The sequence below is a fragment of the Ictalurus punctatus genome, chromosome 1, assembly GCF_001660625.3.
Source record: "Ictalurus punctatus breed USDA103 chromosome 1, Coco_2.0, whole genome shotgun sequence".
NCBI lineage: Eukaryota > Metazoa > Chordata > Actinopteri > Siluriformes > Ictaluridae > Ictalurus > Ictalurus punctatus.
In genome coordinates, this window is record NC_030416.2 from 23,809,764 (window position 1) to 23,837,219 (window position 27,456).

Sequence of the window (27,456 nt, forward strand, 5' to 3'; positions counted from 1 at the left end):
AGAGGAAGCTGCCTCGGTCTGTCCCTCAGCAAGGTTAGGAGCAAGGGAAACCATGGTCTGGACAGCCACTGTGGTGCAATCAGAAGCACCTTGTGTCTGCCTTGAGCAATTCTGTTAAGTGTCTCCAACAGCAGAGGAATTGGAGGAAAGGCATACAGGAGACAATCCGGCCATTTGTGTGACAGCACATCCAGCCCCAGCAGACTGGATGTTTCCATCTGGGCAAACCACAGTGAGTTGTGTTCCCACGAAGTGAATAGATCCATTCCGCCACACCGAATTCCTGACAAATGTCCTGAACTACATCCAGGTGGAGCCTCCACTCACCCGGATGAAACCAAATCCTGGACAGAGCATCTGCAGCCTGATTGGCTGGTAGATAAACTGTCTTCAGTTATGCAAACCGCATGGGTGACCAGGTGAGGATATAGTGAGTGAGCCATAGCAAATTCTCTGACCTTGTGCACCCTTGGTGATTCAGATTGAAAACCGTCAAAGTATTGTCCAGGTGCACAAGCACATGACGGCCTGTCAGCACTGGGAGGAAGTGTCTCAGGGACAGAAAAGTTGCACGCATCTCCAACAGGTTGATGTGATCCATAGACTGCTCACTTGACCATTCGCCACAGTCACCCCTGTGGTTCAAACTATGCCCCAACCCTTGAGGGATGCATTGGTTGATACCACCTCCTGACGAGAGGGAACAATTCCCAACAGAAGTCCACCATCAGAGGGCACACACACAACTACGAGTCACTACAATCTGCCCATGACTATGACAATGACGGAATGGGTCTAGCTGAAGGCTGTTGCTCCAAACCTACAGGGGCTGCAGGTGAAGCAGTCCCAGAGGAATTACAAAGGTGGCCAACATCAGCATTCTGATCAACCTCAATAACATCCTATACTGGAAAGATGTCCCAAGAAGAAACTGGGCAAGAATATTTAGAATATCTGTCATCCGAGACAGAGACGGAGATGCTCGGATTGTGGATGAATCGATCGTCACCCCAATGAACAGGATGGATTGCATGGGGGACAGTGAGCTCCTTGCCCTGTTCACCAAGAGACCCAACTTGGTCAAGTAGCAGCTGGGTATCATACACATCCTGGTCCCTTGTCTGAGCACAAAACAGCCAATAGTCTAGATATGGCAGAAGCCGCAACCCCTGGGACCACAGGGCTGACAGGGCAGCCTTCATACACCTAAACACTCGAGGAGCTAAAGAAAGACCGTAGGATAGGACCCTGAACTGGTCAGTCTGGTTTCTGAAGCTGAAGTATTGGAATGTCCTAGGATGCACTGCAATAGGAACATGAAAGTATGTATCCATCAGGTCGACACTCGTGAACCAATCTCCCTTCGTCACTGACCAAAAAACGTCAGTCATGCTCAACAGAGTGAAGGGGAGCTTCTTTAGAAGCAGCCATCATCAATTGGCAGATGGTGTTCTCAGCCCAAGTGACGTAGGCAACTCGAACATATGCTTTCTTCAGAAGGGAATCTATGCCGCCACACTGAGTGCTAGGACATCAACTGTTTCCACGCAGTGCCTCATCCGGTGACACACCCAGTACGGCAATCAGCTGTTCAACCTCTGGTACATTCCACATCCTGATGGACTCTGCTTCTGCCATGGAAGCTAAGGTTCCTCTTGGCCATCCCTGGCCCTTTTAGGGCACTAAAGAATTCTGTAATAAAGTCCTTACACGCAGGCATAGCAAATGAGTCATTAGGTGAATGCCTGTGAAAAAACACACTGGACGGAAGAGGGTGTGCAGGGCATTCATCCAGGCCAAGACGGGCCACTGCCATCCGAAGCACCTCCAACGTGGCATCCATCTGAAGTGGGGCCATTCACAAAGAGTGGAGAAAGACATCACTAGAGCCATGGGCTAACGCGGACCCCTCCGGCTTGTCCTGAAGCCCAGCGACATCAGTGAGGAGATGGTCCTGAAAATGTGTGTCAGAAGCATGTGTAGACATAGCATCATAAGCTTCGAATAAAGGTCAACAACACCCACGGTTAGGACCGGCAGGCACAAATACAACACAGTATATATAACGCGAGACAGAAGGATAACACAACTCGCTAACTAGCCAAAGCGGGTAACAAGGTCTCCGGATAGAACCGTATTGGTACCGTGCAGAGAAAATCCCGAAGAGTAATAACTCATGTGCCATGGCAAGCAGCTTGTAGCTCGAACGCGCATAGCCATGATGCTAAGCAAAAAGCCTGTACTTACCAGTGGTGAGCAATCCGGAAAACAAACAAGTTGGTACCAGTCAGACTGCCAAACGTATCATCACAGCTTGGGATGACGAATTTTCACTGCTCGTAGAAAGCTGCACTTGACAAAAAATCTTTGACCTAATCTAAAGGCGAGAAAGTGAAAGAGGTGGAGTGCTGAGCTGCAGTGGCTTATATCACCTCCGTTCAGCTCACGTCACTATGTGACTTCGTTGGTATTTATATTCTCAACCTATCTGCCTGGCGCTATGATCAGTCACTACTGTAGCACCATCTCTGGCGGTCATGAGGAATAAAACAGAACCCATCAGGCATCACAGTTTTACATTTTACTACTCTCTAGCCCCCTCACCAGGTTATTACTCAAAACACAGGCCCATAAATTACGATGATGTATGAAAATGCTTACTGGGTATGATTACCATTAAAACAGAGGCTGGTACACACACACACACACACACACACACACACACACACACACACACACAGTGTATCACTTTGGCACAGTGCCATCATTGATCAAACAGAAAGCCTCCCTAAGATTTATGCAGCCTGTGACTGCACTGCTGTTTTACACCACAGTTTACTAGTTTCTCATTCAAAAGAGAGAAATCACTGGAGTGGCTACTGCACAAAGCACCTGCCTAATTGTCTGTGCCTTCTGCTAATTCCTTGCGCTCAGTGTATTCGAAAGGCACTTGAAAGGAACATTTTGTCCAAAAATGAAATTTGCACAATTTCCCCTTATCTCAAACACAGTCAATCAGCCAAGACATTTTTGTTGCCTGACGTTTGCTTCTTTTGTTTTACACTAGAGATATAATGTCAATCTTGCTAAAAAGTAAGAGAAGCACATTTGCTAAATAAATGTGAAATAAACCAGTTTAACATCAAGCAAACTCCATGTTTACACACGCTCACCTCAAACCACATTCAGGACTTAAGTAATCTTAAATAAAATTGTTCATGTGGTTTCTGATAAAGAGGACAAATACTATAGCTGTGATCCTTAAGTGAGCTTTAATCACTTTCTTCCCCAGCACTTAGTTTGGTATGATTCTGCACAGATATCAGGTAGGTAGCAAATGTACATTATAAGGAATCTGGATGATAAACTTGTTCCAATTTGATTTGTATGTTTAACTTTTTAACCCAGACCAGGGTAAGATGTTAGTATTACTGAACCAATCAATGGCTTTTTAAGTGAGGGTGTGTTGATTTAACCTGAACCAGCTAGAAGCTTCCTTTACTTGTTAGCTATATTAGTTACTTTAGATACAATAGTCTCATAGCTCCAGAGCACTTCAAACAGCAAACAATTCAGAGTGAACTACTCAACTTTTATTGGCCTAACAGCTTTCTCACCATGTGGTATGAGATTTGTGGTATAGCCTCCAACCACATGACCCTACAGTGAATGGTGAGGACAGCAGAAAAGATCATCGGAGTCTCTCGACTCACCATCGACACCTCATTCAACAATTGCTGCATCCTCAAAGCCACCAGTATTGCAGACGACCGCTCTCACCCCTCTCATGGACTATTCACCCTCCTGCCATCTGCAGAAAGTACAGAAGCATCCATGCCACTATCAGCAGACTCTGCCCCAGTTTCTTCCCTGAGGCAGTCAGATTACTCAACACCCTGCTGCCTCCCAACACTCACCTGGGCTAGCCGAACACCTAACCAAGTATGACTCCTTACCACTGCACACTGCACTAACCTAGTAAGACTCAGTGCCACTGCACTTTACAAAGTTGCATCAGTCCCTCTAATATTATGGAACTTGTTTTTTCTGTCAGTATTGTTGCTATACTTGTGCTGCTACACTACAAAATACTTTACACTTTACAGACCATTACAGCAGCTCAATTACCTTGTTACAGCAGCTCAATTACACACAAAAAAAGAAAGGAAAGAATATACATTAAATAGGAATAGAATTGAAAAAAATGTCTAAAAATATATATACAATAGGAATAGAAAAATAAGAATAAATGTAGTAAAAAATAATAATAATGGTAATATGTACACTATGAACACCTCAATGTATGTATAGATGAATACAAATATGAATATATACAGATGAGCAACACCTTGTTTATATAATGAATGGATAAATGTATTATTGCACAGTTAATAATAGAGGGTGAGCAACAAATAATAATAAATGAATAAATGTTCATATTGCAGAATTATTGTGAATGTGTAGGTTGATGATGCAAAACAGCTAGTAGTGCTACATTATGTTGTTTTTAGTATTAAAGACTGCTGTAGGGATGAAGTACCTGCGGTAGCGCTCTTTTTTGCACTGAGGGTACAGCAGTCTGCTGCTAAAGGAGCTGCACAGGGACCCCAATGTCTTATACAGGGGATGAGAGGAATTGCCCATGATAGATGCCAGCTTAGCTAACATCCTCCTCTCCCCACCACCTCGATGCTGTCCAGAAGGCAGACCAGGACAGAGCTAGCCCTCTTAACCACTTTGTTAAGACGTTTCCTGTCCTTCTCTGTGCTCCCAACTCCCCAGGACACTACTGCAAAGACGATAGCAGATGCAGCCACAGTGTCATAGAAAGATTTTAGCAGGGTCCTGCACATACCAAAAGACCTCAGTCTCCTCAGCAGGTGGAGATGACTTCAGCCCTTTTTATACAGGACATCTGTGTTTATGGACCAGTCCAGTTTATTGTTGAGGTGAACACCCAGGAATTTATACATCTCCACCCTCTCGATGTCAACACCCTGGATGCTCACCAGCGTAGACCGTGGTGACATCCTGTGGAGGATGACTACCATCTCCTTTGTCTTGCTGGTGTTCACGCAGAGATGGTTTAATTCACACGAGTTGACAAAGTCATCAAATGACCTCCCAGAATTCCTGATTGTTCTCCTCTGTTACTCGTCCAACAATGACCGTATCATCAGAGAATTTCTGCACGTGGCAACTGCTAATGTTATGCCCGAAGTCCGCTGTGTACAGGGTGAAGAGAAAGGGAGCGAGCACTGTATCCTGTGCTGCTCCCATGCTGCTAACCACCACATCAGACATATAGTCCTGGAGCCTCACATACTGTGGTCTGTCAGTGAGATAGTTGATGATCCATGCAGCCAGATGGCGGTCAACTCCAGCTCCTAAAAGCTTCCCCCTAAGTAGTGATGGCTGAATTGTAGTGAAAGCACTGGAAAAATCTATTTTTTTTAATGTTTACACTAGTGCGTTTTTGTTTTAAAACACATAAGTTCTGCTATGGTTACGCCTGTCGTCTACACTACTCTGGCCTTTTCGACCCTCGAAAACGGAGACTTTTGGAAACGCGAAGACCCCGTTTTAGTTTGAAAACTCCGGGCTCGTGTCTCAGTGTAAACAGACCAAAACAAAGACTTTTGAAAACAAAGGCATTGCTGCCCACATTCGCCCCCTGATTGGGTTTTCTGGATCATTGTGTTTCCTTCCCCGATTCATCAAGCCCCTACCATATGACCAAGTTATGCTACCGCAAGCTTTGCTGGCTTTGTAGTCATTCTTAGCAGCCATTGCGCAGTTAAATTCTGTATTTTATAATACTGCAGCTGCCTACATGCGCAAGAGGCATGCTATGATTAGAGCAATCGGCAACAAATCTCATTTCAAGCAGCATAAGTCCTACATGGAACACCGGTTTGGACTAGCAACCAATTTCCTGTTTACACTTGTATGCGCACGCCCAGTGTGCATGAATGGTCATGTGACATGCGTTTTCAGTCTTGTAGTGTGGATGGAGATTGTTTCTGAAACAAAGCAGAAATGTCAACGTGGACAAGGATCGTTTTCATTTTAAAACAAAAACACACTAGTGTAAACAGGGCCTAACACTGTTGTGTATTTACACTTTATGTAGTTCTGCGTACTGTTCTGTGTTGCACCATGGTCCTGGAGAAACGGCATTTCGCTCCAATCTATACAAGCTATGTAGAGGAATGCCAATTAAAAACCCACTTGACTTGATTATGAACTGACTAATGCTGCATTCATGTTGCCTTGTAAGTGGTCATGATATCATTGTATTGATGTAAGTTCCCACTTTGTCATGTTTGCCATGCGAAGTAGAAAAATCATGGACGCCTCCATGAAAGTGTGTCTTTTGTTTGCTCTATCAGAGCATGTATAGCTCATAAAAAGCTACTTTAAGCTTTACACAGGTACTTTAACCTTGGTTGTTTTTTTTGTTTGTTTGTTTGTTTGTTTTTTTACAGTTAAAGGCCTGAGTGGCTATTGGTACTATTCTACTATAGTGAACTTCAAACATTCATGCAACATTCTTCAGTCATTAGCTAAATGACAGTACTTGGGGTAATAAACTGGCTATTTCTTTAATACTAGCAGTTCACAAAAAATATAAGAATGCCATATTTTCACATTCCTTTGTCTGATATTATTAATCAGACTTTGTAATTTTATTTTTAAATTCTATCTTATATTAGCTGTACTGTGAGTGTTTATGATGGCAGAAAACCATAAGTGCTTTTCTGGACTGTTAATCTGACCTGGCTGAATGATCTTGTCCTTTAAAAGATGGCGTGTCAGTCATCAACAGCCATGATCAGCTACACGCTCCAGCTGGACTCAAAGCAGGAGAGTCTGGATTGATGTTACTCATTTCAGTATATCTAAGTGCTGAGGCCTATCAGCATATTTCACTGTCTGTGTAGGCAGAGTGCCAGGGATGGCTGCTTGCTCCACCATAAGCACAGCATGTTTCAGCTAAACATGGCAACATCCAACCGGTTATATATCCTCTCACACATATCACACTCAAGCATGTTTCTGGTAACCAGTGCAATATTGTCCTGAATAGTGTAAGTAAGTGCTAGATTTCATTCAACAGGTTAATAATTTCACAGTAATGCAATGTTGGTGATGAGATGAATGCTATTTAATGTATTATATATCACAGCTCTGGTTCTGTTCACAATCCAGTCTGTGTTCCATTAAGTGCACATCATCTTTACAGGGAGTGCTTTTAAGGACACATAAAACAGCACAACATCAATTCTATCCCTTCAGGCGCACCCGTGCTTACATATGTACACACATCATGTAGCGCCAGTAATTGTGGCCTAGTTTCAGAAGCAGGCTGGCAGATGACAGTGATGTAGGAAGAGCAAAGTTTCCCAAAAGGGACACAGTGACTCATCGCCCCTCACACAGGGTTGTTGCGGATCCTCAGTTACCTGTCAGAAAACTAGAGCACATCCAATTAGCGCTTCCTGTGCCAGGCGAGTTCGGCAGGAAACGCACAGAACCTCAGAGAGTGTGTCATTTCAGACAGCTTTGACTTTTTATACACAGCCACTAGAACTAGAACTCAACATATTCAAGTCACTTTAACCAGACCCCGTTGTGTGTGTGTGTGTGTGTGTGTGTGTGTGTGTGTGTGTGTGTGTGTGTGTGTGTGTGTGTACCTCGGAACCTTTGTGCACTTCCTTGCTCCTGTGTGCTGGAGATGGGGGTGCTTTGTTAGCAGTGGAGGTGGAAAGGCCCATCACTGATCCATTTTCCACTGGCTCATCTGTTGCAATTGTGGGCCCTGACCAGCCTGAATTGCTGTCTACACACACACACACAAACACACACACACACACACACACACACACACACACACACACACACACACACACACACACACACACATTTACACCCCTTTACTGGCAAACAAAGCAATAGTCATTTTCAATCAGTGTAGGAATGTGGGAGCTATGACTGCAAATAAGAGAATTAAGGTGTTTGCTGTGATATAAATACTACTCAATTTTAGCACCTTTTTATTTCAAAAATGTTCAAAATGACCTGACCTTCAAGGAGCAGTCTATGATTGTTGCTTCCTAGAAGGAGACTTAAAGGCATGAAATTGCTAATGAGTCCCCCCACCAGCCCCTCAACCAGCAGTAGGAAATGACAAAGCACATTTACTTTTTACAGTAGCTGCGATTGTTTTGTATATACAGGGTGTCAAAAAGTCTCCACCTGTAGCAGAAATTAACACTTTTTTGCAACATCTAACTTTATATACAAAACATCCTCTACATAAGTCGTCACCAACCATGTTCCTGGAGATCTACTTTCCTGAAAACTTTAGCTCCAACAACCATAAAAGTGCCCACCTGACTATCTAATTATTGCCTTAACCCAGTGGTTGGGAACCTATGGCTCTTGAGCCACATGTGGCTATTTGACACAAATCATCACCAGGTGTCTCACCCTTCACCAAATATCATTGTTAAAAACCTAAACACATCACTTGAGATCAATTTCCTGCAAAATATTACAATTCTTTTGTTGTAGAGCCTACCGAAGTGAAAGAAAAGTCAGTTTACAATAATATATTTCAAGTTGTTCCGACCAGTGCATGTATGCAATGCTATGTGCATGTGTCATGACACCAATCCACAACAAACCACTTATGTTTCTATGGTAGAAGAAGAAGATATATTTGTTACATATACATTACAGCACAGTGAAAATCTTTTTCTACATATGCAAGCTTGTTAGGAAGTTGGGGTCAGAGCACAGGGTCAGCCATGATATGGCGAGTAAAGGGCCTTACTCAAGGGCCCAACTGTGGCACCTTGGCTGTGCTGGGGCTTGAACCCCCAACCTTCTGACCAGTAACCCAGAGCCTTAACCATTGAGTCACCACTGCCCCAGATGGTAACCTCTCATTAGTTTGTGGAGATCAGGAAAATAAAGACTTCAGGCACTCTGGTGCTCTGCTGTGTCTGATTTGCACAGAACCTATTGCCTCATTTATAAAAAAAAAAAATCAAATGTAAAGTGACATTTTGCTTTTGCAGCAAATTACCAGGTGGGCAAAAGCATAAGGAAGGCGTGCACAGAGCTCCAACATAAATTTGAAGCCAGACAGCAACAGCTGCAAGCGTGGACAGAGGCAACTGGAAGTCTGAATGCTGCCAGTTGACTACGCTGTCATGAGAGAGAGAGAGAGAGAGAGAGAGAGAGAGAGAGAGAGAGAGAGAGAGAGAGAGAGAGAGAGAGAGAGAGAGAGAGAGAGAGAGAGAGAGAGAGAGAGAGAGAGAGAGAGAGAGAGAGAGAGAGAGAGAGAGAGAGAGAGAGAGAGAGAGAGAGAGAGAGAGAGAGAGAGAGAGAGAGAGAGAGAGAGAGAGAGAGAGAGAGAGAGAGAGAATAGGTTAAAATGATTTTAAAATGATAATCAGTGCTGAAGGCAAAAAGAAGTGATCCTGAGGGGCAGCGGAGGGAGGTATCAGGGGACAAGAGGATGTTAGGGCAGTTAGCCCCCTGTAGGACTGCAGTAGTCAGTGCTGTCTTAAGTTTTAATTTTTCCCTGGTCAGCGAGCGGTCACAGGGCAATGAAAATCTGATGCTTTCCCTCCAACAAAATGTGGAACGTTAACGTTACTAAAGACCATCTGGCAGCTACTGCTAAATGTGTCTCCATGGGTTCTGTCCTCCATAGAAAAGGGTTCCGGGTCCAGTTCATAGCTCGACCCCCCCCTTTCAGAAGTGTGCTCACCACAGTAGTAAGCACCATGCAGAGCCCGATGATAGCCCAGGAAGTAGCTCTCTCTTAAATGAAGGGGCCATAGGACATGTACTTCTTTCTCTGAGGTAGGGAGGTTTTACAGCTTTTATTTCCAGGACCACAGAAAAGACGGGATACGTGGCCAATTTTATATCTGCATCATCTGAACCGTATTCTTCGGACATACAGGTTCAGAATGTTGAGGCTTAAACTTATCGTTCCACAGACTCAGTTTGAGGATTGGTTTGTGATGATAGATCTAAAAAAGACACATATTCCATTGCCTAATCAGAGGAAGTTCCTGATGTTCACGTTTGGAGGCAACACATATCAATATTGGTTCTTCCTTTCACTAGCTTTATCCCTTTGCACCTTCACAAAGTGCACGGATGCCGCGCCAGCTCCTTTGCGACTCCAGGGAATCTATATGTTTAACTACCTGGACGGTTAATTCCAGCGTGGTCCTGTAAGTTGGCGATTCAACATCGAAATGTTGTTCTCACCAATGTGAGGTGCTTGGGGCTCAGGTTGAACCTCAGGGAAAGTTGCTTCTACAGTCAAGAGCGACTTTTCTAGGGGTTATAGGGGTTTCGAATACAATGAGGGCGTGTCTATCCCCAACACACGTTCTATCAACATTGAGCAAGATAAAGTTAGGTCTAAGTTAGGTTCAGTCTCTATGGAGACAGTTGGGCTTACGGCAGCAGCAGCCAACATCACACCGTTGGGACCATTGCACATGAGACCGTTCAGTGGTGTCTGAAAGTCGGGGTTCATCATGGTATGTCTGCTGCTGGTAGTACCAGATTGGCCAGCTCAAATTTATTTCTCGGAGATAATAAGTCTGCTGGATGGCACTCCCTGGGAGATTCCTGTTCGCAGCGATCTATTGTCTCAAGCCAGAGGGTTGATTTATCACCCTCGGCTGGAACTATGAGTCTGACCTATGAGGGGCACCAGCTCATAGATTCCGGTCTGTCAACCGAGGTTGTAGAGACCATGTTAAACGCTAGAGCACCATCCATGAGAAAATTGTATGCATTCAAGTGGTAACATTCTTATTGTGGTGTGAGGAACACCAGTGAGACCCAGTAAACTGCGAAATAGCTACAGTCCTGGAGTACTTACAGGAACATTTCTCAGTAGGGTTGGCTCTTTCTACAATTAGGGTCTACGTGGCTGCCATTTTGGCCAGCCATGCCCCTATTGATGGAGCCTCCTCATCCTCAAATTTCGAGGTTTATGCATGGTGTCAGATGGCTGAGGCCCATCTGCAGACCACGCATACCTTCCAGAGATCTTCTGAGGTCCGGGAAGGTCTGTTGGGTGCCCCATTTGAGCCCTTAGAGTCAGCTTCAGAGAAGCTTATGACCCTAAAGGTAGCTCTTATGGCTGCCCCTGACATCTCTGTTGCCCCTTCCTGCTTTGAGTTTACCCCTGGATTAGCCAAGGCCTCCCTATATTCCTAAGTGCCTAAGTCTGCTGCGCAGCCACTAGTGTTGCAGGCTTTCTCCCCTCCTCCATTCCTTACACTGGAACAAGGAAGATTGCACCTACTGTGTCCAGTTAAGGGTCCTTGTAATTACGTACACATTGCTGGTTTGCTTGGCATCAAAGCAGCGCATCTCTATTTGAATAGTGGAAGCAATCTCTATTGCTTGTAAGGTGCGCAGTCTCACTACACCTTTGAGCATAGGGGCTCATTCCACTAGGGGGGTCAGCTACTCAAAGGCTTTATCTAAGGGGTACCCTTACAGGATGTGTGTTGCTGCAGGGTGGTCTATGCCACACACATTCATTCGGTATTGCAGTCTGGCCTTATTGGCCAGCTCATATATGGTTCTCAGAGATAATATTTCTGCTGGACGGCACTCCTTGGGAGATTCCCTTTCACAGGGATCTACTGCCTCAAGCCAGAAGGTTGATTTATCACCCTCTGGCTTACACATCAACCCTGTTCCCTGAGAAAGGAACGAGACATTGCGTGAGTATAACGCTATGGGAAGCACCCTAGGGTACGACCAGGATGTGAAGTTTGTGTAACATCACGTACCATACCAAGTAGGGGCGAGCCAAGATATGTGCAGGCAAACCACACACGCTAACATTTAAACACGCAATCACGACTTTTAAACAAACTCAGAAAAGATGGCTACTTATGAAACTAAATTCGACACTATATATGTTGAAAATACAATTTCCCCATGGATGCTTCCAAGCAATGCTGTGCTGCCTGCATTGGGAACAGGTACTATTATTTTCCCAGAAGAGCAATGACTGACTTAGATGATCATTTTAATTTGATAAACTGAATATTCTGTTTGTGTAACTGGTGTCATTTAGTATGGTAATGTCATCATGCTGTTTAGCTTGCTATGTAATAAGTGTACAAAGTGTACAACAATATATAGTGGTAACCTGAAACATTAGCTACATAAAGGGTACTGGAGTTTTCTACTACAATATGGCCACAACTCAGACGTTAGTTCCATATCTCTCGCTGCCAAGCTAGCACATCTCAACATTATGCTGAGCCTTATATTTGTAAAATCACTTAGTTGTCCTTAGGCCAAATGTAGTGTAAAGGAACGAAATGCTGTGCAACTTTCCTCACTTTCACTCGCATTTATAACGGTCTGTCACAACGTGAGGGATCACAACGAACTCGGTAGGAGGATATGCAAGTGAATGTAACGTTAATGGTCAAAAACTGGAACTGACGTTAGCCTAGCCTACTTCGTGGGCGTGCAAATATCAAAAGTTAATTGACGTTCTTAAGAACAAACCAAGCCATGGTATGATGCCATCTATACTAAGCTAAGGTTACCTACTATTTAGGTATCTAGTTACTTACTGTCTGAAAAAAAGCTTGTATGTTCTGCTGCACTTTTCTACACTTGGCTGCTGTCTCCATTTCTTACAGACTGAGCTGCTTTAATATATCAATGAACTTGCACTGAGTATGGGTGCAACCAAGTGTACAATTGGAGGGGGGCACACACCTATTTTCCTTACAAACGAAAATATATTAAAAAGGAATAGACATAAATAAATTGAATAGATGAAGAAAGACAGATCCATTGACAGGGTTCATTAAAGGAGGACATATAGAAAATATTGTTTTCTGTATGTTGGGGGGGGGACAGATTGTTATCTCCTCAACATTGGGGGGGGCACGACCCCCCCCCCCCCCCCCCCACCCCAAGAATGTGTGGTTACGCCCATGGCGTTGCGTGACTATAAAACGGCGCCTGTAAACCACGTCATCATGTCTCTATTATCTGAAGCGAAGATGCGATTCACAGGCATGCCCCAATATGACAAAGCTACGCAACGTCTCGTTCCTTTCTCAGGGAACAGGGTTACATAACCCAGACGTTTTATGCTGCTCAGGTGGAAACTCAAAGTGAAAGAGCTGCATATATTGTTTGTTGCATATTTGTTTGTTTTTGAGTTGTCTATGGACCGTAATAAAGTTATTGTCATTGAAATGTTATTGAAAACCCATGTTTTTTAGAATAAATTATTCACATTTGCAATGGCTCTTTTAAAAAATGCATTAACCAAAAATTAAAAAATGGTTCTTTGGTGAAAAAAGGTTCCTGACCCCTGCCTTAAGTCATAAGGCAATGATTAGATGGTCAGGTGGGCCCAGGTGGGATCGGTATAAATGGTAAGCAAGAATTCAATCTAGACGCACTACACAGCACTGATTCTGACAGCTCTTCCATGCCAGTCCCATTGCATTATGGGATAGAGACACTAGACACTGTATCCACAATGTCCAGTGATTTTATACCGCAGAATCTCGGCGGAAGCGGTATTTCTCGGCTACTGTTTTATGAATACTGAGAATACTACTCCTCTTACTCCTCCTCTGACATACTGTTTTTGCCTACTGTGTAGTAGGGTAGTAGGGATATTCAGATGCAGCCAAAGTCTTCAGGAAGCTAGATCTCCAGGAACAGGGTCGGAGACCACTGTGCAACATTTTTTTTTTTTACATTTCTTTGTAAACACACACGGAGTCATCTCTCCCACTCATGATGAACTTGTGTTAACAAATCTGGTGTTATGCATATAATTGCAATTCGAATGTGTTTCTTTAAATTATCTTTGTGTATCTTTTCCTGGTACACAATGGGGTTCTTTTGTCAAAGGCATATATAATAAACTATGCATCAAAACTTTTAGAAGCCATTTTGCTAAAAAGTGTTAATTTACTCTATGTATAGAGACTTTTGAGACACTGTGTATTTGTATTTTACTTGAGTTTTTCTTTCACCTAATACTTTTGATTGCTACTTTCTACATCACTACATTTATCTCATAAAGTGACTTTTTAGAATCAGACAGCATCAAGCAGTTGATTTAAATTCCTAACAAATCTAAACAATAAGAATAAGAACTAATACCATAACTTAAATGCATCTGCTGCACAGTTTGTGTTTAGTATAAGGAAGTTTGTATTGTGGTCTGCAACTAAATGATATAAACTAAGTGAAACATCACTTTGATGTTGTGGAACATCAAAGTGTGGAGAACTCTAAATCTGGACTAGAGTTGTGGGTGAAATCTGCTTTGTGTTAGATAGCCAGACCCTTGAGTAAAGACTCTTAGGTAGGAGTTGTTGAATAGTAAGCAGGAGATGAGGAGGTGGTGGATGAGGAAACTTTGTCACTATTGGTAAAAGAGAATGCTTTAAACATGGTCTTTTTCTCAAACTTCAGTTATTTCATAACAACACTTAAGAGTTTTAAGGGATTCAAAAACAATCAGATCCAATTAGTTCTCACAGTGTAACTTACCTGTGTTCAGTCCTGTTGTGTGTGTGGTGATGTTGCGGGCTGCCTGGGTGACATTGTGCTGAAGGATACTTAGGCATTCTCCTAGACAGCTTAGTGTGGCTGCAGATGTAGCCTTGAGCAGCAGCAGGTCTGGATCGAGTGAGGAAAGAGGCCCACGGCTCGGCAGAGACTCAATGGAGTGCAGAAGGTTCTTCTGCTGGCCCTCGGCCTGAGACATGACCTGTGTAGCAAACAATACTTTTAGAAAACTAATCTAAATAGTCTGGGACAGAGCCATGTTTAAAAGCTATGCTCAAATGTTCAAGGTTTAAGCTGTAATTTTAAAGCAATCTCACACCAATTATTTTTCAAACAACCCTATATGTTAGAGTAGGGATTATAAATTTGGGCACATTAGTTTCCTACACATGAACCAATACAGCTTCTGCAGCAGATCGTCTGAACCAATCACATGAATTTGTGCAAATGATTTACCCAAAAGAAAAACACTTTCACAGACTTTCATAGATTTTTCATAGATTTTCACAGACTTTCATAGATTTTAAAAAGCCATGGCTTTTTAAAAACAAGTTAATTCTGAAAACCTTAAAAATATTTAAAGATGATCTGATGGAGGAGTATGCATTTATTCCCTGCTCTTCAAGTAAAACAGATTGGTTCACATACACACACATACATACAAACAGGTCTCTGTCCAGACTCTAGTCAAAAACTGAATGTCTTTTCCAACTTGAGAATTATATACCGTCACAAAGAATTGTTCATTCCACAGAATCTGAGCAAGTATCACTGACTATAATTATGTCAGCATGACTTGACCATTGTATGTAGTTTGACCTCCTCCTCTGTTTTTCAGAAAGCCAGCGTTTAACACATTGTTCAGTATCAAACTGTTCAAGCGATGGGCCCTCTGTGCTGATCCTGATCAAGTCTTCCAAGATTATATTGCGTACTTTTGATTTTAACCTGTTTTGAGCTAAAAAGTCATGTTCACACTGAGCAGCCAAAATTGGTACTGTAGGACAAGCAATATCTCAACTAGATGCATTCTGCTCAAAGCACATGCTGTGTCATTGTCATATGTTTTGGACAAATCCAGTCAATTTTTCATCATTAGAAATATCTGAGAGGCAAATTTAGTGAAAGGCACTTCACATGCAATCATATAGGTTGAATTTTATTTTTAGGTTCTTCATGTAGTTCACACACATGAGACACTGATTGTTGCTAACGGTGTTTTTTGTGGAGCACTCTATGATTACAATGTCATAAGCTTTCTATGATTTTGACTATTGGCCTGTTTTCTCACGGTCTCTTTCTTGAAATGGTTCGGTCCAATAATGTAATCTGTTTTCCCCGCTATTTCTCTGCCCGCTTTGGAACAAAAGTCATAAAACGTTTTCTGTGTGCAATGCTCATACCTGAGCCATGCAAACTCTTGGATCCAAGAAGTCATAAAATGCCTTTCCGCACTTTTACTTGGGCGTTCACTGATTGACACGGAAAGACTGTGTTCTGCATCTCTCTCAAGCTGGCACAAATGGAGCCTGCTTTTTTATTAGGAAGTGTGCCATCAGCATTGGTGCTCGACAGAGATGAGGATTGTTTGAAAAAGTTTGATATTTTTCATTTTGACAACCCTTTCTGATGCGGAAAGCTGGTCCTCTCTTTCCCCATGCATATTTTACCACTCTGAATTTAGTGGAACTGTTTTTTTTTTCCACACTGAAACTTTCATGTGCACCACCTCATTTTATTATGTCAACACAACAAATTATGTGACAGGCTACTCCTCAAAGAACACCAATTCAAATCAATACATTTAATTTCTTTGGTTTTAAATGAAAAAAAAAATGTAATCCTGATAGTACTCCCACTTTGTTACAAAATGTACCTGTAATCTGATTACTTAGTTTTTTGACATAACTGTAATAGATTACAGTTACCAGTTTTTTGTATCCTGATTATATAACGCCATTACATGTATTCCACAGGTACTCCCCAAGCCTGCTTTTGGACACGTGTTTTGTTATGGTTTGTCTCTGCCCCTGTCTTGTTATTGGTTGTCTCTCTCACATGTCATCATTATTCACAGTTCATCTGCCTCATCATGGTGGTCTATGGGGAGGCAGACTTTAAATTCAATTTAGAAAATTTTTTGTGGAGAGCCAGCCTGACGGACGAACTGCAAGGCCGTTCACTACCTGCTATGAGAAGGCCAACAGGGTGGCCTCCACAGCCCAGGTCCAGCCAGAGGCCGACGTAGCGACCTCAAGCCCAGAGCTCCAGCCTGAGACCCACAAGGTGGTCTCCCCTGCAGAGCTCCAGCCAGAGGTCAACATGGCGACCTCATCTCCAGAGCCCAAGTGTAAGACTGATGAAGTGGTCTATCCAGCCAAGATTTTGATAGAGGTCGATGAGGTGACCTCCCAGGTTCAGTTCCAGTTAGAGGTTGATGGCACAGCCTACCCAGTCCTGTTCATGCCAGAGGCTGACAAGATGGCCTACCAAGACATGTTCCAGTCAGAGGCCGACCAGATGGCCTACCAAGTCCTGTTCACACCTGAGGCCAACAAGGTGGTCTCCCCAGTCCTGTTCCCAACTGAGGCCGACAAGACGGCCCACTAAGATATGTTCCAGCCAGAGGCAGACGAGACAGCCCACCAAGCCATGTTCCAGTCAGAGGCCGATGAGACAACCCACCAACCCATGTTCGAATCAGAGGCCCACGAGACAGCCCACCAAACCATGTTCCAGTCAGAAGCCGACAAAACAGCCAACCAAGCTCTGCTCGCACCTGAGAATGACGACATGGTCAACCAAGCTCTGCTCACGCCTGAGGCTGACGGCACGGTCAACCAAGCTCTGCTCATCCCTGGCCCCTGTCACTGACTCACCACCTATGTTCCACTTGTATGCCCCATTACTAAGGCAATGCCTGCCTCATGATTATGAGTTCTATGTAGAGATTTTTCCCAGAGGGCCAGGACTACTGGGGGGGGGGGGGGGGGGGTTTTAGGGGGGACTCGGATTTTCCCTCGCAGCAAGTGCAGAAGTGAGAAGAGCGCTCAATAGCCCACAGTGCAACAGCCCGCGCGTCTGGTTATCTTCTGGTTTATTTTTGGACACGCGTGTTTTCTTATGGTTTATATCTTGTCTCTGTTCCTGTCTTGTTATTGGTTGTCTCCCTCACATGTCATCATTATTCACAGCTGTTTATGTTTTACCTTTGATTTCGTTGATATTTAAACCCTATGTGTCTTTGTTCTGGGCGAAGTTCTGTGCGTTTCTGTGTTTTGCCGACAGAGCCATACGAAGTCTATAATCTTTGTCTGCGTCTCCCACTGTTTTGAACCTGTTATCATCCTTGTTTCTTGGTTTCTCATCTCAGCCCTGTTTAGGCCCGCTTGTAGATCGCCTGACCTTGTGCCTGCTTTTTGATTATATTTTTGCCTATCGATTTTGATTTGTCTGCCTGTATCTTAATAAAAGCTTGAACTGCACTTGCATCCATCTCCACCCACGTTACATGACAATATGAAGCATATAACATATTCATAATTACTTCAAATTGCCTTATTTACAGCCATGAACTAATCACTAAAGGTTATGCATTAAAGGATAATTGTTGCCACCATTTCAGTAATGTTATTTGCTTATACAGACCTTTGTAAAGAAAGATTGTTAAGTAGATGGACATTTACAAATTTAGTTGAATATATTAGCGCATTGCAATCATCAGGACCTTTTACATGAATCAAAATCTCAACTAACTCCAGTCATTAGTGCAGTACACCTCACATACAACAATACAAGCTTATTAGAATGCAGTAGCTGGATATACTAAATGACCTTTTCAAAGACAAAACCTCATGTTCAGCAAACTACAGTATGAGTGCTCGTATCCTTACGCAATTGTTTCCAGTGGTTTTCTAACCTGAGAACACTTATTGTACATTATTATAACATATTTCCTGAATTACAGGAAAAGTGAAACATATTAATCCAATCTGAGGAGGTTGTATTATACACCATGCCTCTGTAGTTGGATGAGAAACACTTATAATCCCACCAGAGTGAATCTAATTTGGATTAAAGTCAATCCCCATATTGTCACAGTAACAGAGGCTCAGTTCAGCATGTGGAGCATCTTTCAGTTACATATGAGTCAGGGGGAATAAATGACAGTGCATCATGTCCTATATGTGATCATAATGCAGACCCGCTCACATCAGCACAGCAGAGGATTTTATCGAGGCGCCGATCTGTAACGTGGGTGGTGTGATTTTGACAGAAGTTGGCTTGTGCACTTGTCATCTATTTTAAAGCTTGTCACACTTTGAGTAATGATGTCCGATTATTTGATGTGTGGTGGATATGAAGCTGCTTTATTACAAATGGGACAGGCAGCTGAAGAAGATCACAAGGTGGTGACTCATTACTGTGGACTGCTCAAAGAGAAAAGAACTCACACAAACACACCCACACATCAGCTCCCTCTGTATTTCTCTGTCACTTTCTCTTATGAACTCACACAAATACACCATAATCATCTCTCTGCCACTTTTTCTTTCTCTCTTCTCACTGTTCTTAGCTTTTAACAAAGCCAGAATTAATTTTAGTAACAGAAATATTTGAGACCACTCCTATAAACATCCACTACTGACACAAATTATATCTTAACAGCATGATGTAACAGTCCCAGAGTGCTCTTTTAAACTCACTATAAATAACAATAAATTAATTGAGTTATTAATCTTCAGTATCTTTATCCTGGTCAGGGTGGTGGTGGATCCAAGCCTATTCCAGGAACACTAAGCGTGGCCTAACACTGTTCCCACCCCATCCCTGCATGTCCCAAAACCATCCTCAACCCATCAATGCATCTACCAATTCCGTTCCTATCCCATCCCAACCCTGCATGCCTCAACACATTGTTCATCATGTCCCCACTTGCCTCAACACCATCCCCATCCCATCCTTGCATGCCACAACACCATCCTCATCCTGTCCCTGCATGCCCCAACTCAGCCATCATTCTGTTCCTGTGTGCCTCAACACCATACTCATGCCATCCCTGCATTCAATTCAATTCAATTCAATTCAATTTTATTTGTATAGCGCTTTTTACAATAGACATTATCTCAAAGCAGCTTTACAGAAATATCAACATGGTATACAGAGGATACCTAAAGGAGTGAATTTATCCCAACTCTGCAAGCCACTGAGTGGCGACGGTGGCAAGGAAAAACTCCCTAAGATGTTTTAAGAGGAAGAAACCTTGAGAGGAACCCGACTCAGAAGGGAACCCATCCTCATCTGGGTAACAACCGTTAGTGTGAAAAAGTTCATTATGGATTTATATGAAGTCTGTATGGCGTTAGGAGCAGCCGTAGTCCCAGCAGTCTGGAATTAGAGAAGATTTGAGCTCCATCCAGAGGCAGAAAGGATCTGGATCTCTAGTATCTCCATAAATTCGTGTGGGGCTCGGCGAAAGGAGAGAGGGAGAAAAAAGATTATTATGACTGCGAAGTAGTAGAACAGAATCTAGTCAGTGTAGGCTTGAGTAAACAAATACGTTTTAAGCCTAGACTTAAACATTGAGACTGTGTCTGAGTCCCGAACACTAATAGGAAGACTGTTCCATAACTGTGGGGCTCTATAAGAGAAAGCTCTTCCCCCTGCTGTAGCCTTCACTATTCGAGGTACCGTCAAATAGCCTGCATCTTTTGATCTAAGTAGGCGTGGCGGATCATATAAAACCAAAAGATCGCTTAGATATTGTGGCGCGAGACCATTTAGTGCTTTATAGGTTAATAAAAGTATTTTATAGTTAATGCGAGATTTTACTGAGAGCCAATGCAGTATTGATAATGTCGGTGTGATATGGTCGTATCTTCTAGTTCTAGTTAGGACTCTAGCAGCTGCATTCTGGCCTAACTGGAGCTTATTTATATTCCTACTTGAACATCCAGACAGTAAGGCATTACAGTAATCTAATCTAGAGGTGAGGAATGCATGAACTAGTATTTCCGCATCATGTAGTGACAATATGTTTCTTATTTTAGAAATATTTCTGAGATGAAAGAAGGCTATCCTAGTAATATTATCTACATGAGCATCAAATGATAGGCTGGAGTCAATAATCACTCCAAGGTCTTTAACTGCTGTACATGATGAAACAGAAAGTCCATCCAGAGTAACCATGTGATCAGAAAGATTTCTTCTAGCTACACGTGGGCCTAATAAAAGTATTTCTGTTTTATCAGAATTAAGTAGAAGGAAGTTAGTTAACATCCAATGTCTAATGTCCTTTACACAATCCTCAACTTTACTAAGCTTCTGTCTGTCCTCTGGCTTCACTGAAACATACAACTGTGTATCATCAGCATAACAGTGGAAGCTAATTCCATGTTTACGAATAATTTGACCTAGGGGTAGCATATATAAAGTAAAGAGCAGTGGGCCTAAAACAGAACCCTGTGGAACTCCAAAACTAACCTCAGTACGCATGGAGAAATCACCATTTACATCTACAACACCCTAACACCACAGCCATCATTTTCTTCCTGTGTGCCCCAACACCATACTCATGCCATCCCTGCACTCCCTAACACCACAGCCATCATTTTCTTCCTGTGTGTCCCAACACCATACTCATGCCATCCCTGCATTCCCTAACACCATCTTCACCCACTTTTTCTTCCCCAACCATCATCACATTCCCCCAACACCATCAACCCCATCTCCACATTCTTTAAATAAGTATACAAATATATAAATGGTTTTACATTACAGTGAAAAATGTAAGTATTTATATACACGTTTGCTATTAATATAATTTTTTTGGTATTTACAATCCCCTCAGAAGCCACTGGAACACCAAGGCATATTCTTTTATTTTTGGGTTTGAGATCAAAAGATGACAGAACAGAATTTCAGCTTTCATTTCCTGATATTTACATATAGATGTTTTAAACAATGTAGAACATGGTACTTTTTGTTTTAACCCACACATGATCAAAAATATTGGAACACATGACTGACAATTGTTTCTTGTTGCCCAGAGGTGCCCTGCTAGACTGACTGTTTAAAAAATGAATCGCCCTGAATGTCTACTCTTTGTTTGAGCCCTGGCAGTGAAGTCTGAAGACTGGCAGTGGTGGCTCAATGGTTATGGGTCTGGGTTACTGATCAGAAGGTCAGGGATTCAAGCTCCAGCACTGCCATGCTGCCAATCTGAAATTGTGACCTATTGTCTCACATCCATCTTTTGATCTCAAAGTCAAATGTATTCAGCGTATAGCAAAAATAAAAGTATTGACCTTGCCCTTCCAATATTTTCAGAGGGAACTGTATTTAGCAGATATAAAATCCATTTTATATAAAAGCTCCCTCTTTCTTCAGCACTAATTCTAACCTAAGCAACACACCATATGTAAATTTGTTTTGAGGTTGTGGCTTTGAAGGTATGACTCAAGATCATATCAGATATCCATCTCCACCAATACTTACTGACTATACTTGAATCTACCAAGGACCCCATTAAAACACAGACAACCACTGGCTCTGCTCTAAAGCACTTTTAGCTTGAAACCATTTGGATATTTATGTCACTTTTTCTTGAAGTATAATAACGAGTATAGATTTTGCTGCCCTTTGTGTGACTAGAATTTCATAATTCATCTCTCATTAAAAATTGATACACTTTAATATTCTCGCTTTGTCTCTGTGATCCAATTCTTTTTTTGTCTGAGGCTTCAGAAGTTATGACCACAGCTACAGAAAGCATAATCTATTCCAAGTGCATGTTGCATGTTTGTAACTAAAAGCCATTCTCCTCTGCTGTGTTTGGGAAAATGTGCCTGTATTTTGAGCTTAGCTGAGCTCGGTCTGCAACCAGCAAAATTGCTTATGCGGTGTTATTATTCTGCTTTTACCAGCTTTATGGACACATAGGAGGACAAAATGTAGAAAGAGTACACAGAAAACCACTCTGTTTCATTCCAACAAGCTCTCACCCTTTTCCCTTTATCTCAATGTGCTCTTTCTCTCAATCCAATTTTTTCACTCCCTCTATGCTCTAAATCTCTCTTTGAAAAGTCCATGGCAGTGGCTGTAATAAGACACCTCTAGTGTGATGATCAGGGTCTCTTTCTCTCTCTCTCTCTCTCTCTCTCTCTCTCTCTCTCTCTCTCTCTCTTTCTCACTTTCTCTCACATACAGTACACACACACAGGTAAGAGGATTGTTCTCTATTACATCTCTTTTATGGCACTGGCACACAATGCTTTTATAACCTGCATATTTGATCAGCAAAAAATGTTTGCATATGAGGAGTCTCAATTAAAATCATGCATGTGACTTGATAAGGTAGTGCAGAAAAAAATAAGAAATGTACCAGAACTACAACATATATAGTATACATTATAACAAAGTGAGTGCATTTTAAGCGCTGGAGAAGAAAATAACTGCATGTCACGTCTAACAATCTGTCCCCACCCATTTACTGTGCTGAAATTAATTATTACGATGAATGCAGATGGAAAAGGTCAAGTCTAATGGGAAATAAGGACCTGTTATATCTCCAGCAGCCATGCGATGAGTATTTAGTCTCTTTTACTCAGATTCATTTGATCTTTGACCCTGGCTGCCAAATGTAACTCTTTCTGGTGGCTCAGGAAGCCTCTTATCAGTCTATAAAAATGCTGCAATGTGAATATGGCACACATTGTGCAGTAATTGCCTAATTGCATCCTAACAATTGCCTGCTTCAGTGACATTAAAACAGTAAGTGCTTTTCAGCCTGAGAGACAGCAACCTACGCACAATGTTCAAACACTTTCAAACATAAATAACACAGTGCAGTTACTGACTACATAGTGTATAACATATTTACACTGCATTTTGAGCATTTGGAATTATACAGTTTTATTATGCATTTCTGTTATTTTAAGACATTGAGCCTTATAAAGTTAGGTTAAAGTAGTGGAGAATCCAATTTTTATCTTCAGGGAAGAGAAATGAAAATATTTCAAATAAAATCACTGCTTGATCTGTACAATTAAACTAACAAGTATAACAAGCTCTTCCACTTTGAGTGGATGACAGCTGGTAGCAGAAGCAGTGGTGATATTCAGAATTTGTCATTTATTTTATTTTTAAAGCACAATCTAGGCTACCCTTGACAAATCTTGCCATATTAATAGCATTAAACGGCATTAAAATAAAATACCTTTGTGACAGTTCCACTGAAAATGATTAAAATAACATGTTAGTGAGTAGGGGAGGGTGGCTGCAAAATGGCATCTTACCTTAAAACAATAGCTACTTTCCTTATATCCTTTATATCCTCCTACACTATGTTAGAATTCAACCAGAAATGAGAATGATGCATGATTCCTATGGGTTAATCAAGCCATCTGATATTCAATAAAATGTGTAGACAAAGTAAGGGATGCATTTGTTTGATGGTCAGGGAGATTAAATATGAAGGCATCAGAATTATGACTTATTTGGCCTTTTATGAGCATCAGTATAGCACAGTTACTGTGCACAAATATACAAATACAATATATAATCAGCTGCACTGTATGTGTGTTTTGTTAAGAAGCATTTGCAACTCCCATAAACTATTTAAAAGCGGATCAAACACATTTCTTACATTGAGGCTGTGAACCAAGTATAGGAATAATAAAATCCCAGAACCAACTTACCCACGTTCCACCGGTATAGAATAAGAACAGTGTGGAAAAAAGGAACCCTGGTCTATGTAATTAGGTGGCATGTGCATGGCCGTAAAAGCAATTCACTTGTGTTTATTGACTGACAGCAACAGCAGGATCATTTCGGAAGTGTAAAGAACCACATTGCCAAAGCCACAGGAACTGAATGGCTACAATTCAGAGCAACCTGACAGAGCATCACCATGAAAAATACTGAGCATCTGGTGATATCTGTGAGTCGTTAACTTCAGGCAGTCATCATCTGCAAACAACTTGTAAAAATTTATTGCAATGACTTATGTTTATGTTTATTTTCTATATATTTTTGCTTCCCTGAACTGATAGTGACAGTCTATGAAAGGGCTGAATAACAATGTTAAAGCTGCCATTCTCCACTTTATTCAGGACAATTCTGTTAGCAGCGGTTCAAAGTACGGTCCAGGTACCCCCCAGGATCTGTGAAACATAGCCAAGTAGTCTGTGATTTTTTTATTTTTGTTACAGTGGTGGAAGTCACAACACACATTAACAAAGTTATTACATTTAGATGTCCAAGCACCAAAGTCAACTCAGATCTAATGTGTTCTATTTTTGGAAAGCTCCAAAAAAAACCTTTTTTGACAAATTTAATTCATGAACTAAATCCATACTGAGGGGGTCCATAGAATTTATTTTACAGTTAAAGGGGTCCCTGGGTACAAAAGGTTTGTGAGCACCCAGTGTAAGGCACATATATGATATAAGGCAAGAGAGGGAGAATGGAGAAAGAAGGATGAGTGATACAATGAGTAACTTTTTTTCTAGATTTGATTCATAAGGTGTTGGACTACAAATGGCCAGAATAGATTCATTGGCATATACCAATGAATATTCTACCAGTCCCTGGAAATGTACTAGAGAGATAAATACCATTCTTCCAAAAGGTATTCCCTCAGTTGATGTTTTAATGATGGTGGTGTTGGAGAGTGCTGTCTAACACACTAATCCAAAATCTCCCATATGTGTTCAATTGGGTTTAGATATCTTGACTGTGAAGACCATAGCATATGATTTACATTATTTTCATCCTCAGCAAGCTATTAATTGAGCCTTTGTTCCCTGTGCATGGGGCTATTGCCATCTTGGAAGATAGCACTCCCATTAGCACAGAAATATTTCATTGTGATCATCAGCCTGAATAATGAATGAATTGCATTCATTTCCAGTGAGCCTTCTTTCTAAGGGGTCAACTGGACTAAAACCATGCCATCAAAATGTTACCATATTAGTGCTACTAGTTTTCCTTTAATCTGTCACTCATCTGTATGCTTTCAACCATCCAATTAATGATTCATGAGTTTGATTTTTTAAACATTTTTGTCCAGTTACAAATTACATTCTTCTGCATTAGCGCAAATTTCATTTGTTGACAAAACAGCACATAAATCAACCTGCATATTTTTACCCAAAGCAAACAGGCACAATGACGGTACTATTCTGGCTGGACAGTTATAATGTATTATTGTCAATGACTTATGTCAAAAAACGTAAACTAGAAATTGTATGAACAGGCTTTTCAAATGAAAGGAAAACCAACATAAGGTGGCCTAGTCAAGTGTTGATAAGATCTATTGCTAGCATAGCTTAGTGTGGTGAAGTATTTATCTAACACCCAACAGAGATTTTCAGAAAAGGCTGCTGAATCAGTTCCTCTGGAGTGAACATTTTGGGCTTTGGTTGGTTTAAATGATTTTCATTCTGGCTGCCTTTAGCCTAAAATGTTGACAGAATTATTTAATTATATAACTCTCTGTTCCATTTGGTTAAAACTCTAGGTTTTTGACAGAGATTAAAAGGTCCTGAAAAAAAGTGTATGAATGTCAGCACTTTTGTGCATGTTGTACAAATTGCTCTGGGAGCTCTTTTGAGCCTGTGGAAAATTGAATCTAGCTGAATGAAATGGGTTTAAAAATACTATGATTTTTAAACAATAAAGTAAAGGTTAGTGTGCTTCCTTTATTTCATATACGTTGAACGTTGCTGTTTGTTTCAAGTTCAGTCAGAAGGCAAGTCAGTATAAAATGCATTGGGAAGATTGAGATTATTTACAGACTCCTAAAAGCTAATTCACACACCAACTTCTTCTGAAGCATTTTAGTCATCTATCTACCAAAATGTGATGTCCTGCTCAATCTTTTTGTGCTAAGTGTCTATTAAAATCACTATGCTGTTATGAATATGAAAAGACAAAGTGTTGGTACAGTAATGACACTCATTACACCAACATGCGGAAGCACATTAAACACAAGTCAGAAAATAGTCATAGACAGAGACCAAAAAGCTAAAAAAAAAAAAATATGTGTAAACCAGAATAAAAGAAACAAACATGGTTAAAATAAAACTCAGAATTGCTCACTATAGTGCACACACAAAAAATTCATGAGAAAGTAGACTGGGCTGGTGGTTTGTAATCCGACACGGCAGGGCAGTGGAAACTCCACTAGGACGAGATGGAATGGGATGTGACAGATTGTCCCCGCCCCAATGTTCCACTAACATTGTTGTACACATGAGCATTAGTTTATGTGATAAAATATCATGTGTCTTGTTGCTCTTTTTCTGTTGTTAATGGTAGAGACATGGTGTGGTTTGGACAGAAGTTGACTTTAAGCTAACTACTTATAAACAGATATTTTGTCAGGCACTAGACTGTATCAAACACTTCCATGCTACACCTGACAGAACTGTTCCTCATTATTTTGTCAACTGTTTTTACATTTTTGTTCTTTCAGTGCTGATAACTTGTTCAAAGCACAAAGGTTGATAAATATTAAAATATGGGGAGCCATCTGAAAAACTGGACAATAGAGAGGGAAGATAGTGGACAACAGAGGGGATTTAGGTTAGGTGTCATTACTGGGTCAAAACATGCATTTAAGGGGTTAATTTTAAGTGAGTAAAAACTTTTCATAAAGCAGTGAGTTGCACTGAGCTCCTAAGGTCAAAACTGTCTTGACACACAAGTTATTTATAAATCTGAACTCTATACAGATATCTGAAATATGGTAATATGGTAATATGGTAATTACATTTATCATAATGGAACAGGCATAAATTTCAATCTGTGTGTACTGTACACCACGGTTCCCTT

At 41.4% G+C, this 27,456-nt stretch overlaps 1 protein-coding gene across 2 annotated transcripts in view; it reads right to left on the bottom strand.

Annotated features, from left to right (window-relative positions):
* The window catches only part of osbpl10b (oxysterol binding protein-like 10b), a 62,950-nt gene that overhangs the window by 26,579 nt on the left and 8,915 nt on the right, over positions 1–27,456 (bottom strand). For both annotated transcript variants that reach the window (XM_053683026.1, XM_053683029.1), the window contains exons 5-6: positions 14,602–14,821; positions 7,698–7,843 (exon numbers count right to left, since the gene is read on the bottom strand). In XM_053683026.1, coding sequence (XP_053539001.1) covers positions 7,698–7,843; positions 14,602–14,821 — 366 coding nt within the window. The remainder of the gene's footprint in view (positions 1–7,697; positions 7,844–14,601; positions 14,822–27,456) is intronic.